General features: G+C 42.7%; 1 protein-coding gene across 1 annotated transcript in view; it reads left to right on the forward strand.

Moving 5' to 3' along the window:
- The window catches only part of c8h22orf15 (chromosome 8 C22orf15 homolog), a 36191-nt gene extending 19823 nt beyond the window's left edge, over positions 1–16368 (forward strand). Inside the window, exons 2-5 of the mRNA XM_043715326.2 lie at positions 412–498; positions 8188–8310; positions 15507–15581; positions 15686–16368. Of these exons, the coding sequence (XP_043571261.1) occupies positions 412–498; positions 8188–8310; positions 15507–15581; positions 15686–15846 (446 nt within the window). The 3' untranslated portion in view covers positions 15847–16368. The remainder of the gene's footprint in view (positions 1–411; positions 499–8187; positions 8311–15506; positions 15582–15685) is intronic.
- Positions 16369–16823: the final 455 nt, after the last annotated feature.

Consider the following 16823-nt stretch of genomic DNA (forward strand, 5'->3'; position numbering starts at 1 on the left):
GATTTTGTTTTTAAGGGAGGAGATATGATGATGTTGTGGCTTTAAGAGGTGTATTTTGTCCTTTTTTAATGTACAGAGGTTAAGACAGAGATGACAAGCAGTCTGTTTCAAGCCAATAAAGTAAACAGCTTGCAAGGCCTTGGGGCTTTTGTTTCAAAGTTGGAATACAGCGCTTTTAAAAAATTAGAAATAGTTGGGCTCTAGGATATCTTCATAAATTTTGTCATGTAAATAACATCACTGTGGATGCTGGAAATCTGAGACAGAAAATCTGGAGAAACTCAGCAGGACTGGCAGCATCTGTAGACAGAGTTAACATTTTGAGTCTGATATGATTCTTCTAATCTTGTGATCTGTAGCCAGCTTTATTATTTCTGAAGTGTTTAATGCAGTGCCTCTCTTATATCACAGCAGGTCAGACATTGATTCTCAATCATTTTTGTCGAACTGTGAACTTCACAGAACATGTTAAGCAGATGTGTGAATGTGTGCCTGAAGGTATGTAATGGTGATGTAGAGTCGTAGTCATACAGCACAGAAACAGGCCCTTCGATCCAACTCGTCCATGCTGACCAGGTTTCCCAAACTGAACTAGTCCCATTTGCCTGCATTTGGCCATATCCAGCCTTTACTATTCATGTACCTGTCCAAATTTCTTTTAAATGTTGCAATTGTACTCATTTCTACCACTTCCCCTCTGGCAGTTCATTCCTTATATGCACCAGCTGTGTGAAAGAATTGCCCCTCAGACTCCTTTTAAATCTTTTCCTTTTCACCTAAAACCTAAAACTAATGCCCTCTAGTTTTTGACTCCCCTCCCTGGTGAAATGACCTTGACCTGATCTATGCAATAGACAATAGACAATAGGTGCAGGAGTAGGCCATTCTGCCCTTCGAGCCTGCACCACCATTCAATATGATCATGGCTGATCATCCATAATCAATATCCTGTTCCTGCCTTATCTCCATAACCCTTGATTCCACTACCCTTGAGAGCTCTATCCAACTCTTTCTTAAATGAATCCAGAAACTGGGCCTCCACTGACCTCTGGGGCAGAGCATTCCACACAGCCACCACTCTCTGGGTGAAGAAGTTTCTCCTCATCTCTGTCCTAAATGGTCTATCCCGTATTTTTAAGCTGTGTCCTCTGGTTCGGCACTCACCCATCAGCGGGAACATGTTTCCTGCCTCCAGAGTGTCCAATCCTTTAATAATCTTATATGTCTCAATCAGATCCCCTCTCAGTCTTCGAAACTCAAGGGTATACAAGCCCAGTCGCTCCAGTCTTTCAGTGTAAGGTAATCCCGCCATTCCAGGAATTGACCTCGTAAACCTACGCTGCACTCCCTCAATAGCCAGAATGTGTTTCCTCAAATTTGGACACCAGAATTGCACACAGTACTCCAGGTGTGGTCTCACCAGGGCCCTGTATAGCTGCAGAAGAACCTCTTTGCTTCTATACTCAATCCCTCTTGTTATGAAGGCCAGCATGCTATTAGCCTTCTTCACTACCTGCTCTACCTGCATGCTTACCTTCAAGAACACCCAGATCTCTCTGTACTGCCTCTTTACCTAAATTGATTCCATTTAGGTAGTAATCTGCCTTCCTGTTCTTGCCACCAAAGTGGATAACCATACATTTATCAACATTAAACTGCATCTGTCATGCATCTGACCACTCACTTAACTTGTCCAGGTCACCCTGTAATCTCCTAACATCCTCATCACATTTCACCCTGTCACTCAGCTTAGTATCATCAGCAAATTTGCTAATGTTATTGCTAATACCATCTTTTATATCATTAACATATATTGTAAAAAGCTACGGTCCCAGCACTGATCCCCGCGGTACCCCACTGGTCACTGCCTGCCATTCCGAAATGGAGCCATTTATCACTACTCTTTGTTTCCTATCAGCCAACCAACTTTCAATCCAAGTTAGTACTTTGCCCCCAATACCATATGGGAGGAGAAAGTGAGGTCTGCAGATGCTGGAGATCAAAGTTGAAACTTTATTGCTGGAACAGCACAGCAGGTCAGGCAGCATCCAGGGAACAGGAGATTCGACGTTTCGGGCACAGGCCCTTCTTCAGGAATGAGCAGAGAGTGTTCAGCAGGAGAAGATAAAAGGTAGGGAGGAGGGACTTGGAGGAGGGGCGTTGGAAATGTGATAGGTGGAAAGAGGTCAAGGTGAGGGTGATAGGTCGGAGTAGGATGGAGGCGGAGAGGTCAAGAAGAAGACTGCAGGTCAGGAAGGCGGTGCCGGGCTGGAGGGATTCGGCTGAGACATGGTGGTCGAGGGGGGATGAAGAAACTGGTGAAGTCCAAGTTCATCCCCTGTGGTTGGAGGGTTCCCAGTCGGAAGATAAGACGCTCCTCCTCCGACCGTCGCGTTGTTGTGGTTTGGCGGTGGATGAGTCCAATGACCTGCATATCCCCGGTGGAGTGGGAGGGGGAGTTGAAATGCTGTGCTACAGGGTGGTTGGGTTGGTTCGTCCGGGTGGCCCAGAGGTGCTCTCTGAATTGCTCCGCAAGTAGGCGGCCTGTCTCCCCAATATAGAGGAGGCCACACCGGCTGCAGCGGATGCAGTAGATGATGTGTGCTCTCTGAATCGCTCCGCAAGTAGGCGGCCTGTCTCCCCAATATAGAGGAGGCCACACCGGCTGCAGCGGATGCAGTACCCAATACCATATGCCCTAATTTTGCTCACTAACCTCCTATGTGGGACTTTATCAAAAGCTTTCTGAAAGTCCAGGTACACTACATCTACTGGATCTCCCTTGTCCATCTTCAGAGTTACATCCTCAAAAAATTCCAGAAGATTAGTCGAGCGTGATTTCCCCTTCATAAATCCATGCTGACTCTGACCTATCCTGTTACTACTACCCAGATGTGTCGTAATTTCATCCTTTATAATAGACTCCAGCATCTTTCCCATCACTGAGATCAGACCAACTGGTCTATAATTTCCTGTTTTCTCTCTCCCACCTTTCTTAAAAAGTGGTACAACATTAGCCACCCTCCAATCCGCAGGAACTGATCCTGAATCTATCGAACTCTGGAAAATAATCACCAACGCATCCACGATTTCTCGAGCCACCTCCTTCAGTACCCTGGGATGCAGACCATCAGGCCCCGGGGACTTATCAACCTTCAGACCTAACAGTCTCTCCAATTTCTGGCAAATATAAATTCCCTTAAGTTCAGGTCCTTCAGCCACTGTTGTTTCAGGGAGATTGCTTGTGTCTTCCCCAGTGAACACAGATCTGAAGTACCAATTCAATTCTTCTGCCATTTCTTTGTTCCCCGTAATATATTCCCCTGTTTCTGTCTTCAAGGGCCCAATTTTAGTCTTAACCATTTTTTTGCCTTTCACATACCTAAAAAAGCTTTTACTATCCTCCTTTATATTATTGATGGAAATGTGTTGCTGGAAAAGCGCAGCAGGTCAGGCAGCATCTAGGGAACAGGAGAATCGACGTTTAGGGCATTAGCCCAATGCCCGAAACGTCGATTCTCCTGTTCCCTAGATGCTGCCTGACCTGCTGCGCTTTTCCAGCAACACATTTCCATCTCTGATCTCCAGCATCTGCAGACCTCACTTTCTCCTCCTTTATATTATTGGCCAGTTTACCTTCGTACCTCATTTTTTCTCTGCGTATTTCCTTCTTAGTAATCCTCTGTTGTTCTTTAAAAGCTTCCCAGTCCTCCGTTTTCCCACTTATCTTTGCTATGTTATACTTTTTCTCTTTTAACTTTATATGTTTCTTAACTTCCCTCGTCAGCCACGGCCACCCATGCCTCCTCCTGGGATCTTTCTTCCTTTTTGGAATGAACTGATCCTGCAACTTCTGCATTATACACAGAAATATCCGCCATTGTTTCTCCACTGTCATCCCTGCTAAGGTATTGCACCATTGAACTTTGGCCAGCTCCTCCCTCATAGCTCCATAGTTCCCTTTATTCAACAGAAGTATTGTCACTTCCGATTGTACCCTCTCCCTCTCAAATTGCAGATTGAAGCTTATTGTATTATGGTCACTACTTCCCAATGGCTCCTTCACTTCAAGGTCCCTGACCAATTCTGGACCATTTATGCCTTTTGTGAGTTTATAAATGTCTATAAGGTCATCCCTCAGCCTCCTACACTCCAGGGGAAAAGGTCCCAGCCTATCCAGCCTCCCCTTATAACTCAAACCCTCCAGTTTTGATAACATCTTTGTATATCTTTTCTGCACCTTTTCCAGTTTAATAACACTCTTCCTTATAGTAGGGTGACCAGAATTGTAGTCAGGACTGCAGAAGTCGTTTTGTCCAGCTCCAAAATGAGTACAGTAAAGTAAAGTAGCTTTTTTTGTCATTTCTACCATATACAACAGTTACAATAAAAACAATAGAGTGTTCCTCCAGGACCGAGGGTGCTACATGGTCAGCACAAACTAAGCAATCGTACACAGCATAAAATGCATAAGAAGTGCAAAACACGCAAGTATAATAGAAGATTGATAAATAATAGACAATTTTCAGGCAGCAATTCCCAATTCCTGTGCTCTGACCAAGCATGCCAAGCAACGTCTTCAACACCCTGTCTACCTGTGATACCACTTACATAACATACATACAAGAACATAGAACAATACAGCACAGCACAGGCCCTTCGGTCCTCGATATTGCGCTGACATGTGAACTAATCTAAGCCCATCCCCCTACATTATCCCATCATCATCCATGTGCTTATCCAAGGATTGTTTAAATCTCCCTAATGTGACTGAGTTAACTACATTGGCAGGCGGGGTATTCCACACCCTTACCACTCTCTGAATAAAGAACCTGAGTTAAGACATCTATCTTACGTCTATCACCCCTCAATTTGCAGCTATGCCCCCTCATACAAGCTGACATCATCATCCTAGGATAAAGAGTTTCCCTATCTGTCTACCCTATCTAATCCTCTGATCATCTTGTATGTCTCTATCAAATCCTCTCTTAGTCTTCTCTTTCCAATGAGAACAGACCCAAGACTTTCAGCCTTTCCTCATAAGAGCTTCCCTCCAGACCAGGCAACATCCTGGTAAATCTCCTCTGCACCTTTTCCAATGCTTCCCCATTCTTCCTTAGTGGAGTGACCAGAACTGTAAACAATATTCCAAGTGTGGCCGCACTAGCTTTTTGCACAGTTGCAGCATGACATTATGGCTCCGGAACTCAATCTCTCTACCAATAAAACCGTATGCCTTTTTAATAGCACTATCAACCTGGGTGGCAACTTTCAGGGATCTATGTACATGAGCTCCCAAGATCCCTATGCACATCCACACTACCAAGAATCTTTCCATCAACCCAGTATTCTGCCTTCCTATTATTCTTCCCAAAGTGAATCACCTCACATTTATCAGCATTGAACTCCATTTGCCACCTCTCAGCTCTATTCTGCAGTTTATCCAATTTCCCTTGAACCTGCAACATTCTTCCACACTGTCCACTACTCCACCGACTTTAGTGTCATCTGACAACTTACTAATCCATCCATCTATGCCTGTGTCTTAAGTCATTTATAAAAATGACAAACAGCAATGGTCCCAAAACAGATCCTTGTGGCACACCACTAGTAACCGGACTCCAAACTGAATATTTTTCATCAACCACCACTCGCTGCCTTCTTTCAGAAAGCCAGTTTCTAATCCAAACTGCTAAATCACCCTCAATTCCATGCCCCTTCATTTTCTCCAACAGCCTACCATATGGAACCTTATAAAAGGCTTTACTGAAGTCCATGTACACCACGTCAACTGCCCTACCCTCATCTATATGCTTGGACACCTTCTCAAAAAACTCAATGAGGTTTGTGAGACACGACCTGCCCTTGACGAAACCATGTTGAGTATCTACAATCAAATTATTGCTTGCAAGAGATAATAAATCTTATCTCTTATAATCCTTTCCAAAACTTTACCTACAATAGACATAAGGCTCACTGGTCTCTAATTAACTGGGTCATCTCTACTGACCTTCTTGACCAAGGTCACAACATTTGCAATCCTCTAGTCCTCTGGTACTAAACCTGTAGACAATGACGACTCAAAGATCAAAGCCAAAGGCTCCAACACTTCCTCCCTAGCTTCCCAGAGAATCCTCGGATAAATCCCATCCAGCCCAGAGGACTTGTCTACTTTCACTCCTTCTAGAATTGATAACACCTCTTCCTTACTAACCTCGATCCTTTCCAGTCTGATATCTCGTATCTCATTCTTCTCCTCTGCAATATTCTCCTTTTCCTGAGTGAAAACCGATGAGAAGTATTCATTTAGCACCTCTCTGATCTCCACAGGATCCACACACAACTTCCTACTTCTGTCTTTGACTGGCCCTATTCCTACCGTAGACATCCTTTTATTCCTCACATACCAGTAGGTCGGTCTGTTTGACAACACTCCCCAGGGCCCTACAATTACCTGTGCCCTAGTTTGTCTTACTAAAATGCAACACCTTGTATTTATCTAAATTAAACTCCATCTGCCACTCCTTGGCGCATTGGCCCAGTTGATCAAGATCTCATTGTACTCTTAACTATACTTTTTCATTATCCACTATATCATCAATTCTGGTGTCATCAGCAAATTTACTAACTATGGCTGCTATGTATGGAGAAGGTTGACCAGCGTGACATTCTCATTTGTGACTTTCCAAATATGGGCACAATAAAAGAAAAGGAGTGAAATAGGATTGCAAGTTACGTAGCTGAAAGCAAGGAGCAACCAGAAAGAATGGAGGTCTTATATTTTGAATAGAACGTCTTTACATTTGATCAAGTATTATTGGGAAATTATCACTTTCAGAATGTAGTAAATATGGCAACTTGTTATCACACAGTTTTTAGTCATAGAGACATGCAGCATGGAAACTGACCCTTCGGTCCAACCAGTCCATGCCGAACATGTTCCCAAATTAATCAAGTTCTGTCTGCCTGCGCTTGGCCAATATCCCTCGCGTTCTCTGGCAGTTCATTCCACACACAAACCATTTGCTGTGTAAAAAGGTTTCCCTCATGTCTTTTTTAAATCTTTCTCCTTTCACGTCAAAAATATGCCCCTAATTTTGAACTCCCCCACCCTGGGAAAAGACCTTTCTCATCCTCTCATGATTTTATAAACCTCAATAATGTCATCCTTCAATCTCCTACATTCCAGTGAAAATAGTCCCAGCCTTTCCGGTCTATTTTTATATCTTAAATTCTCCATTCCTGGCAACATCCTGGTAAATCTTTTCTAAACCCTCTCCAGTTTAATTATATCCTTCCTATAATAGGGTAACCAAATCTTCACAGTATTCCAGAAAAGGCTTCATCAATGTCCTGTAGAACCTCAACATAATGTCCCAACTCCTATACTCAGGTCTGAGCAATGAAGGCAAGTGTGCTCAACACCTTCTTAACCACTCTGTTTACCTGTGACACAAATTTCAAAGAATTATATACCTGAACCCCAAGATCTCTCTGTTCTACAAAACTACCCAGGGCCCTACCATTAATTATATCAGTCCTGTGCTTGATTGTATCACCAAAATGAAATACCTCACATTTATCCAAATTAAACTCCATCAGTCACTCCTCAGCTCATTGACACAATTGATCAAGATTTCTTTATAATCATAGATAACCTTCTTCACTGTCCACTATACGAGCAATTTTGGTGTTATCCACAAACTTACTAACCATGTCTCCTACATTCTCATCCAAATCATTTTATATGGGCAGATAATGGTTTGTAGTTGAGATTTGTGCTGTGGGATCAATATTATCTCAGACGCCAGGATATCTGACCTCTCTGATTTTGAAATAGTGCCATTGGATCTTTTACATCCATCTGAGGGAACTGACCAGTCTTCAGTTTATTGCCTCAGTAAAGTACAACACCTCACAACAGTGCAGCAGTCCTCAGTATTCCACAGCACGTCAGCTTAAATGATGTGCTCAATTCCTGGATTGGGGCTTGAATCCTCACGTTCTGACTCCTCGATAAGGAAACTGACCACTGATCTGAAGTTGACTTATTCTTGCATAGGCGGGTCTTGGAGGGTTGGGAAAGGGGGGAGGTGGGCTGTGAGCGGCTGTCCTCAGATGGAGGGGTGAAATCAGGTGTGAATTCAAATCGGATCTTAGATTCTTCTTCCTACTTCCCGGTTCTAGCTTGCATCGACCTGACTGATGAATCTGGGAACTTAATGAATCTCAGCCTGCAACAAAACTCCCAGAAATTTGTCAACGACATCCTGAAAGAACGTGAGAGATATATTCTCATCAAAGTGATTAGTGAGTAAATTCAGAGCCTGTTTAATGAGCATTATTTCAAATAATAGCCAATGACTTTCGACTTTAGGGCTCCCTTGGCAAGACTGATAGAGTTCAACTATTTCCACTAGAACATAGAACAAGACAGCACAGAACAGGCCCTTCAGCCCACGATGTTGTGCCGAACATTTGTCCTAGCTTAAGCACCCATGCATGTACCTATCCAATTGCCGCTTAAAGGTCACCAATGATTCTGACTCTGCCACTCCCACAGGCAGCGCATTCCATGCCCCCACCACTCTCTGGGTAAAGAACCCACCCCTGACATCTCCCCTATACCTTCCACCCTTCACCTTAAATTTATGTCCCCTTGTAACACTCTGTTGTACCCGGGGAAAAAGTCTCTGACTGTCTACTCTATCTATTCCCCTGATCCTCTTATAAACCTCTATCAAGTCACCCCTCATCCTTCGTCTTTCCAATGAGAAAAGGCCTAGCACTCTCAACCTATCCTCGTACGACCTATTCTCCATTCTAGGCAACATCCTGGTAAATCTCCTCTGCACCCTCTCCAAAGCTTCCACATCTTTCCTAAAATGAGGCGACCAGAACTGCACACAGTACTCCAAATGTGGCCTAACCAAAGTCCTGTACAGCTGCAACATCACTTCACGACTCTTGAATTCAATCCCTCTGCTAATGAACGCTAATACACCATAGGCCTTCTTACAAGCTCTTCTTACTAGGAAACGGTCATGAAACAAACTTTAAGTAATGGGCAGATTACCAGATAATGGCTTAACAGTCAATATGAAACTGTGGTTAAAGCTCTACCTAAATGGTGTGAACTGTCAGGAATCCATATTCCAATTCAAAAGGACAGCCCCATTTCCCAAGGCTGGTGGATCCAGAGGCAAAGGATAATCGGTTAACCATTTTGAAATGAGATGTCAAGAAATTCCAAGGACTAGTGACTCTCAAATTTTCCATCCCGATGAGCTGGGAATGTTCAGTCAAGACTGAGACTTTTGGACTCCAAGGGGACCAAGAGATTTAGGGATCTGAGGAGAAGGTGGAGTTGATTGAAAATTGGTCATGATGTATTGAATGGTGGAACAGGCTTAAGAAGCTCTGTGATCTGCTTCTGTTTCTTATGTCAGTTTGAGATGGGTAATGTTTATGCCAGTTGGAATGAATATATTTGGTGAGGGTGTATTTGATTATATTTATTACAAGCATACCAACTATAGCAGACAGAGGCCATTGACTTTTTTTTTAACCAAGAATCTATCTGCCCCCATCTTAAAAATATCAAATGGCACCATCTTGAGTTTCAAAGTCATGGAACCCTCGGAGAAAAAAGTTTCCCCTCATTTCTATCCTAAACGTGTCCCCTCTAAACTGGTTCTGGACTCACCTATAAGAGGAACATATATTCCGGATCCACCTTGTCAAGTCAAATCTGTCCAACCTATCTTCATAAGACAGACCACTCATTCCAGGAAACAATCTGGTAAACCTCCTCTGAACTGCCTCAAGATGTTCAAGATGTAAGCTCATCAGTGCTGTAAATAACTGAAGCATAATGTGTATGTTCAAATCTTCTCATAATCTTCACATTCCAATAGCCTTAATTGCTTGTTGTACCTGCATAATATTTATTTGTAACTCATGCATTGGAACATCTAGACCCTTCTGCACTTCGGAATTCTGCAGTCATTCTCCATTTAAGTTATATCCTAGTTTGTTCATTCTTCCAGTCAGTCATGTTTTCCCACTTTGAGCTTGCAATTTTTTTGCCCACTCCCCACTCATTTTTACCTAAATCCATCTGCAGTCTCTTCATTTTGTCTTTAGTGTCTTTGTATCATCTGCAAACTTAGCTATCATGCCTTCACAACCTTGATCCAAATCATTGATACAAATCGTGTAAACAGCTAAGGTGCCTACACATACTGCAGGATGTGTGATTGGAGTCCTGCAATCCCACTCTGTTTTTTGCCAGCTAGCCAATCATCTATCCATGCTGATATGTTACCCTATTACACCGTCAACTCCTACTTAGCACAATAACCTTTTAAACCATGTCAAATGCTTTGTGAAAATCTAAGTGCAATATATTTACATTATCACCTTGATCCACAGTGCCTGTTACTCTTTCAAAGAAATCTAATAAATTGATTAAATATGTCCCTTTCATACGACCATGCTCACATTTCCTGATTATCATCTTCTCAGCTATACCCAGCTGTACCCTTAAATAATTCTAGCATTTTCTCTATGACAGGCATCAAGCTATTGAACCTGGTTTCCTCCTTCCCTGAATACAGGAGTGATGTTTATGATTTGCAAGTCTGATGGATCCTTCCCAGAATCTAGCAAATTTTGAAGAAATCATAGAGTCATAGAGGTGTACAGCACAAAACAGACCTTTCGGTCCAACTCGTCCATGCTGACCAGATATCTGAACCTAATCTAGTCCCGTTTGCCAGCACTTGGCCTGTATCCATCTAAACCTTTCCTACTCATTACTCATCCAGATGCCTTTTAACTGTTGCATTTGTACCAACTTCCCCTAGCAGATCATTCCATATGTGCACTACCCTCTGCGTGAAAACATTGCCCCTCAGGTCTCTTTTATATCTTTCCCCTCTCACCCTAAATCTATGCCCTCTAGTTCTGGATTCCCCCACCCCAGTGGTTAAAACTTTATCTACTTACCCCATCTATGCCCCTCATGAATTTATAAACTTCTATATGGTCACTCCTCAGCCTCCAATGCTACAGGGAAAACAGCCCCAGCCTATTCAGCCTCTCCCTGTAGCTCAAATCCTCCAGCCATGGCAACATCCTTGTAAATCTTTTCTGAACCCTTTCAAGTTTCACAGCATCCTTCTGATAAGATATTCCAAAAGTGGCCTAACCAACATCCTGTACAGTCACAACATGACATCTCAAGACTCTGACCAATAAAGGAAAGCATACCAAACACCTTCTTCACTATCCTGTCTACCTGCGACTCTAGTTTCAAGGATCTATGAACCTGCCCCCCAAGGTCTCTTTGTTCAGTAACACTCCCGAGGACCTTACCATTAAGTGTATAGGTCCTGCTCTGATTTGCTTTTCCACATTGCAGCACCTCGTATTTATCTAAATTAAACTCCACCTGCCACTTCTCAGCCCATTGGCCCGTCTGACCAAGATCCCATAGTAATCTGAGGTAACCTTCTTCGCTGTCCACTACACATCCAATTTTGGTGTCATCTGCAAACTTACTAACTATACCTCTTACGTTCACATCCAAATTGTTTACATAAATGATGAAAAGTAGTGGACCCAGTACCAATCCTTGTGGCACCCCAGTCTGAAAAGCAACCCTCCACCACCATCCTCTGACTTCTACCTTTGAGCCAGTTCCGTATCCAAATGGCTAGTTCTCCTTGTATTCCATGAGACCTAACCTTGCCAACCTGTCTCCCATGGGGAACCTTGTCGAATGCTTTACTGAAGTCCACATAGATCACATCCACCACTCTGCCCTCTTTGTTACTTCTTCGAAAAACTCAATCATGTTTGTGAAACATGATTTCTCACGCACCTTGTGATGTGCCACAAGGATCTGTTTGAGGACCACTGCTGTTTGTCATTTTTATAAAAGACTTGGACGCAGGCTTAGGTGCATGGGTTAGTAAGTTTGCAGATGACACTAAAGTCGGTGGAGTAGTGGACAGTGTGGAAAAATGTTGCAGGTTGCAGGGAGACATGAATAAACTGCAGAATTGGGCTGAGAGGTGGCAAATGGAGTTCAATGCAGATATATGTGAGGTGATTTACTTTGGGAAGAATAACAGGAAGGCAGAGTACTGGGTCAATGGAAAGATTCTTGGTAGTGTGGATGTGCAGAGGGATCTTGGAGTCCATGTACATGGATCCCTGAAAGTTGCCACCCAGGTTGATAGTGCTGTTAAGAAGGCATACGGTGTGTTAGGTTTTATTAGTAGAGGGATTGAGTTCCGGAGCCGTAATGTCATGCTGCAACTGTACAAAATGATAGTGCGGCTGCACTTGGAATATTGTGTACAGTCTGGTCGTCCCATTACAGGAAGGATGTGGAAGCATTGGAAAAGGTGCAGAGGAGATTTACCAGGATGTTGCCTAGTCTGGAGGGAAGGTCTTATGAGGAAAGGCTGAGAGAATTGGGTCTGTTCTCATTGGAAAGAAGAAGGCTAAGAGGAGATTTGATAGAGTCATACAAGATGACCAGAGGATTAAATAGGGTAGACAGTGAAAGTCTTTTTCCTAGGATGATGACTTCAGCTTGTACGAGAGGGCTACAAATTGAGGGATGATAAATTTAAGACAGATGTCAGAGGCAGGTTCTTTACTCAGAGAGTGGTAAAGGCATGGAATGCCCTACCTGCCAATGTAGTTAATTCAGCCACATTAGGGCCATTTAAACAATCCTTGGTTAAGCACATGGATGATGATGGAATAGTGTTGGGGGATGGGCTTAGATTAGTTCACAGGTCAGCGCAACATCAAGGGCCGAAGGGCCTGTTCTGCACTACATTGTTCTATGTTCTATGTTCAAAACTACGTTGACTATCCCTAATCAGTCCTTGCCTTTCGAAATACATGTAAATACTGTCGTTTAGGATTTACTCCAACAACTTGCTCACCACTGACATCAGGCTCACCGGTCTATATTCCCTGGCTTGCCCTTACCACCTTTCTTAAAAAATGGTACCACATCAGCCAACCTCCAGTCTTGTGGCAACTCACCTATGACTATCGATGATGCAAATATCTCAGCAAGGGGCCTAGCAATCACTTTCCTAGCTTCCCACAGAGTACACCTGATTAGGCCCTGGGGATTTATCTACCTTTATGCATTTCAAGACCTTCCTCCTCTGTAATATGGGCATTTTTTAAGATGTCACCATCTATTTCCCCACATTCTATATCTTCCATGTCCTTTTCCACAGTAAACACTGATGCAAAATACTTGTTTAGCATCTCCCCATCTCCCGCAACTCCACACAATGGTTGCCTTGCTGATCTTTCAGGGGCCCTATTCTCTCCCTAGTTACCCTTTTTTCTTAAAGTATTTGTAAAAACCCTTTGGATTCTCCTTAACCCTGTTTGCTAAAGCTATCTCATATCCCCTTTCTGCCCTCCTGATTTCCCTCTTAAATATACTCCTATTGCCTTTATACTCTTCTAAGGATTCACTCGATCCATCCTGTCTATACCTGACAAATGCTTCCTTCTTTTTCTTAACCAAACTCTCAACTTCTCTAGTCATTCAGCATTCCCTATGTCTACCAGCCTTTCCTTTCAACCGAATAGGGATACACAGTCTGTGGACTCTCGTTATCTCATTTCCGTTTTCCAGCCGTGCCTTTACCTGCGAACATCTGCACCCAATCGGCTTTTGAAAGTTTTTGCCTAATACCATCAAACGTAGCCTTCCTCCAATTTAGAACTTCAACTTTTCGATCTGGTCTATCCTTTTCCATCACTATTTTAAAACTAATAGAATTATGGTTGCTGGTCCCAAAGTGCTCCCCCACTGACACCTCTGTCACCTGCCCTGCCTTATTTCCCAAGAGTAGGTCAGGTTTTGCACTTTCTCTGGTAAGTACATCCACATACTGAGTCAGAAATTTTTCTTGTACACACTTAACAAATTCCTCTCCATCTAAACCCTTACACTATGGCAGTCCCAGTCTGTGTTTGAAAAGTTAAAATCCCCTACCGTAACCATCCTATTATTCTTACAGATAACTGAAATCTCCTTCCAAATTTGTTTCTTAATTTCCCGCTGACTATTAGGGGGTCTACAATACAATTCCAATAAAGTGATCATCCCTTTCTTATTTCTCAGTTCCACCCAAATAACATCCCTGGATGTATTTCTGGGAACATCCTCCCTCAGCACAGCTGTAATGCTATCCCTTATCAAAAATGCCACTCCCCCTCCTCTCTTGCCTCCCTTTCTATCCTTCCTATAGCATTTGTATCCTGGAACATTAAGCTGCCAGTCCTGCCCATCCCTGAGCCACATTTCTGTAATTGCTATGATATCCCAGTCCTATGTACCTCACCATGCCCTGAGTTCATCTGCCTTCTCTGTTAGGCCCCTTGCATTAAAATATATGCAGTTTAAATTTTTCAGTCCTACTTTGTTCTCTGCTTTGCCCCTGCCTGCCCTGACTGTTGACTCGCTTCTTTTCTCAACTGTACCAGTCTCAGATTGAACTCTTTCCTCACTATCTCCCAGGGTCCCCCCCACCTTACTAGTTTAAATCCTCCTGAGCAGCTCTAGCAAATCTTCCTGCCAGTACATTAGTCCCCTTCCAAATTAGGTGCTCCTTTTTAAATTCCTGCCTAACTTTCTGTATTGTCCCTTCAGAAACTCATCCCTTTCCTTTCCTATGTTGTTGGTTCCAATGTGTACTACGACCTCCTGCTGGTCCCTCTCCCCTCTGAGAACATTCTGCACCTTCTCTGAGACATCCTTGGTCCTGGCACCAGAGAGGCAACACACCATTCTGATTTTTTGCTGCTGGCTGCAGAAACGTCTGTCTGTGCCTCTGTCTAGAGAGTCCCCTAACACAATCGACCAGTTGGAACCTGATGTACCCCTCATTACATTAGAGCCTGTCTTGATACTAGAAACTTGTCTGTTTGGGCTACATTCTCCTGAGAGTCCATCACCCATTTTCCAAAACAGCATACTTGTTTGAAATGGGAATAGGCACAGAAGACTCCTGCACTACCTGCCTACCTCTCTTACCTTTCCTGGAGTTAACCCACCTATCTGACTGTATCTGTGGATTTTCTCCCTTTCTATAACTGCCATCCACACCCCCTTGCTCTTGTAAATTCCTTTTGCATCTAACTGTCGCTCCAACCAATCCATTCGATCTGATAGAATTTGGAAGCAAAGTTGGTTATTACAGATATAATCGTCAGTAACACGTAAACTCTCTCTAAACTGCCATATCCGACGAGAAGAGTGTATAGTGATGAAAGGCCTATTAAAGGCCATTTTTGCTCCTTTGCAATCTGCAGACCCAACAAATAGCACCATCTTATTGCTCTAAAAAAACACTGCTCCAGGCTAACTTAATACTTATGGCTTATATTTTTTAAATTTAATCTTAATTGTTAGATGTGTATATTTCACAAAATGTTTATTTTGCACATTTTAGAACAAGTTGATTCAGAGACCATCATCTATGAATCCATGTTGAAGAACATTGAGTGTTGTTATCCTGCAGTAGCAGGTGAGGGTTGATAAGAATGGGTACGACATGAGGGTTCACTCACTTCAAGAGGATTTAGTAAATGGAGCTTATGCTGAAATGTCTGTTATCTTCTGTGTTCTCAGAGCAGCTGCACAAGTTGTCCAATCCCAAGGCCAAGGAGAAGAAAGAGCCAATACTGAAGAAATCCCGATCCACCAAAGAGGGTATTCCAAACACTACATTCAAAACCAAATCTGCTTTGGGGATTAAGAAGAGCTCCAGCTTTACACAGAAAACTTTATGAAACAAAAGAATAAAAAACAGAATTTATGGATTGTGAATGACAGCTCCACAGTCACAATCCACACTTGATTACACACTTTGATGGAGTGATTGGAAACGTTCATGCACCCAATCCCACTGAGTTCTTGGGATTAAAGCCAAGCTCATGAATATTTCTGTAGAATATACCCAAGCTCACCTGCATGTAAAAACAGTTCCCCTAAATGTGTATCAACAAGTGGAATAGAAATGTGACAGATAAAGAGGTTAAACATCTTCAGGAATATAGTGGGGAGTTATTTAATCTGGGCAGCATAATACTTTTAGGTATACAGTAACAGAGGAAACTCCAAACACAGAGATCAGGCCAACAAGGTTTTCTGGGGACTCAGCAGAAACTTTATTTGTTCCAACAGACCTGAGAGATTTGAATGGTCACAGAAAGCTAAACAAGTTGAGGTTGTCTATTAAATTTTAACGGGCTTTAACAGAATAGATGTGGAAGAAATGTTTCAACGTATCAGGAGATAAAGCAAAGCCAAGAGCCGAAATAGTTACTACACAAAATTCAAAGGAGAAGTCAGGACTATATACCAGAATATTAAACTCCTGGTCATAAGGAACAACTTACTGAAATGAATAACATAAAAGTATTTTTTTTATTCTGTCACTGTGTCGCTGATTCAGCCAGTATTTATTGTCCAATCCTAAGTACTTAGAAGAGGGCGAGAATCAAGCATATCACTGTGGTTCTGGAATCGCATGTTGGCCAGACCAGGTGAAGATGGCAAGTGTCCTTCACTAAAGGACATTAGTGAACCAGATTTTCTTCTAATGCAGATATATTCTTATGACAGTTGACAATCATTGATTAATAATGATCTTTATTAGACATTTGATTCCATGTGCCTTGGTAGAAGTTGAATCTATGTTGTCAGAACATTAGTCTGGAATAGTGGATTACTCATCCAGTGAATTTAACCATTACACCACATCCAG

This window comes from Chiloscyllium plagiosum, unplaced genomic scaffold (genome assembly GCF_037043375.1).
Source record: "Chiloscyllium plagiosum isolate Xiang-an unplaced genomic scaffold, Cpla_swu_hap1 HiC_scaffold_24, whole genome shotgun sequence".
Taxonomy (NCBI): domain Eukaryota; kingdom Metazoa; phylum Chordata; class Chondrichthyes; order Orectolobiformes; family Hemiscylliidae; genus Chiloscyllium; species Chiloscyllium plagiosum.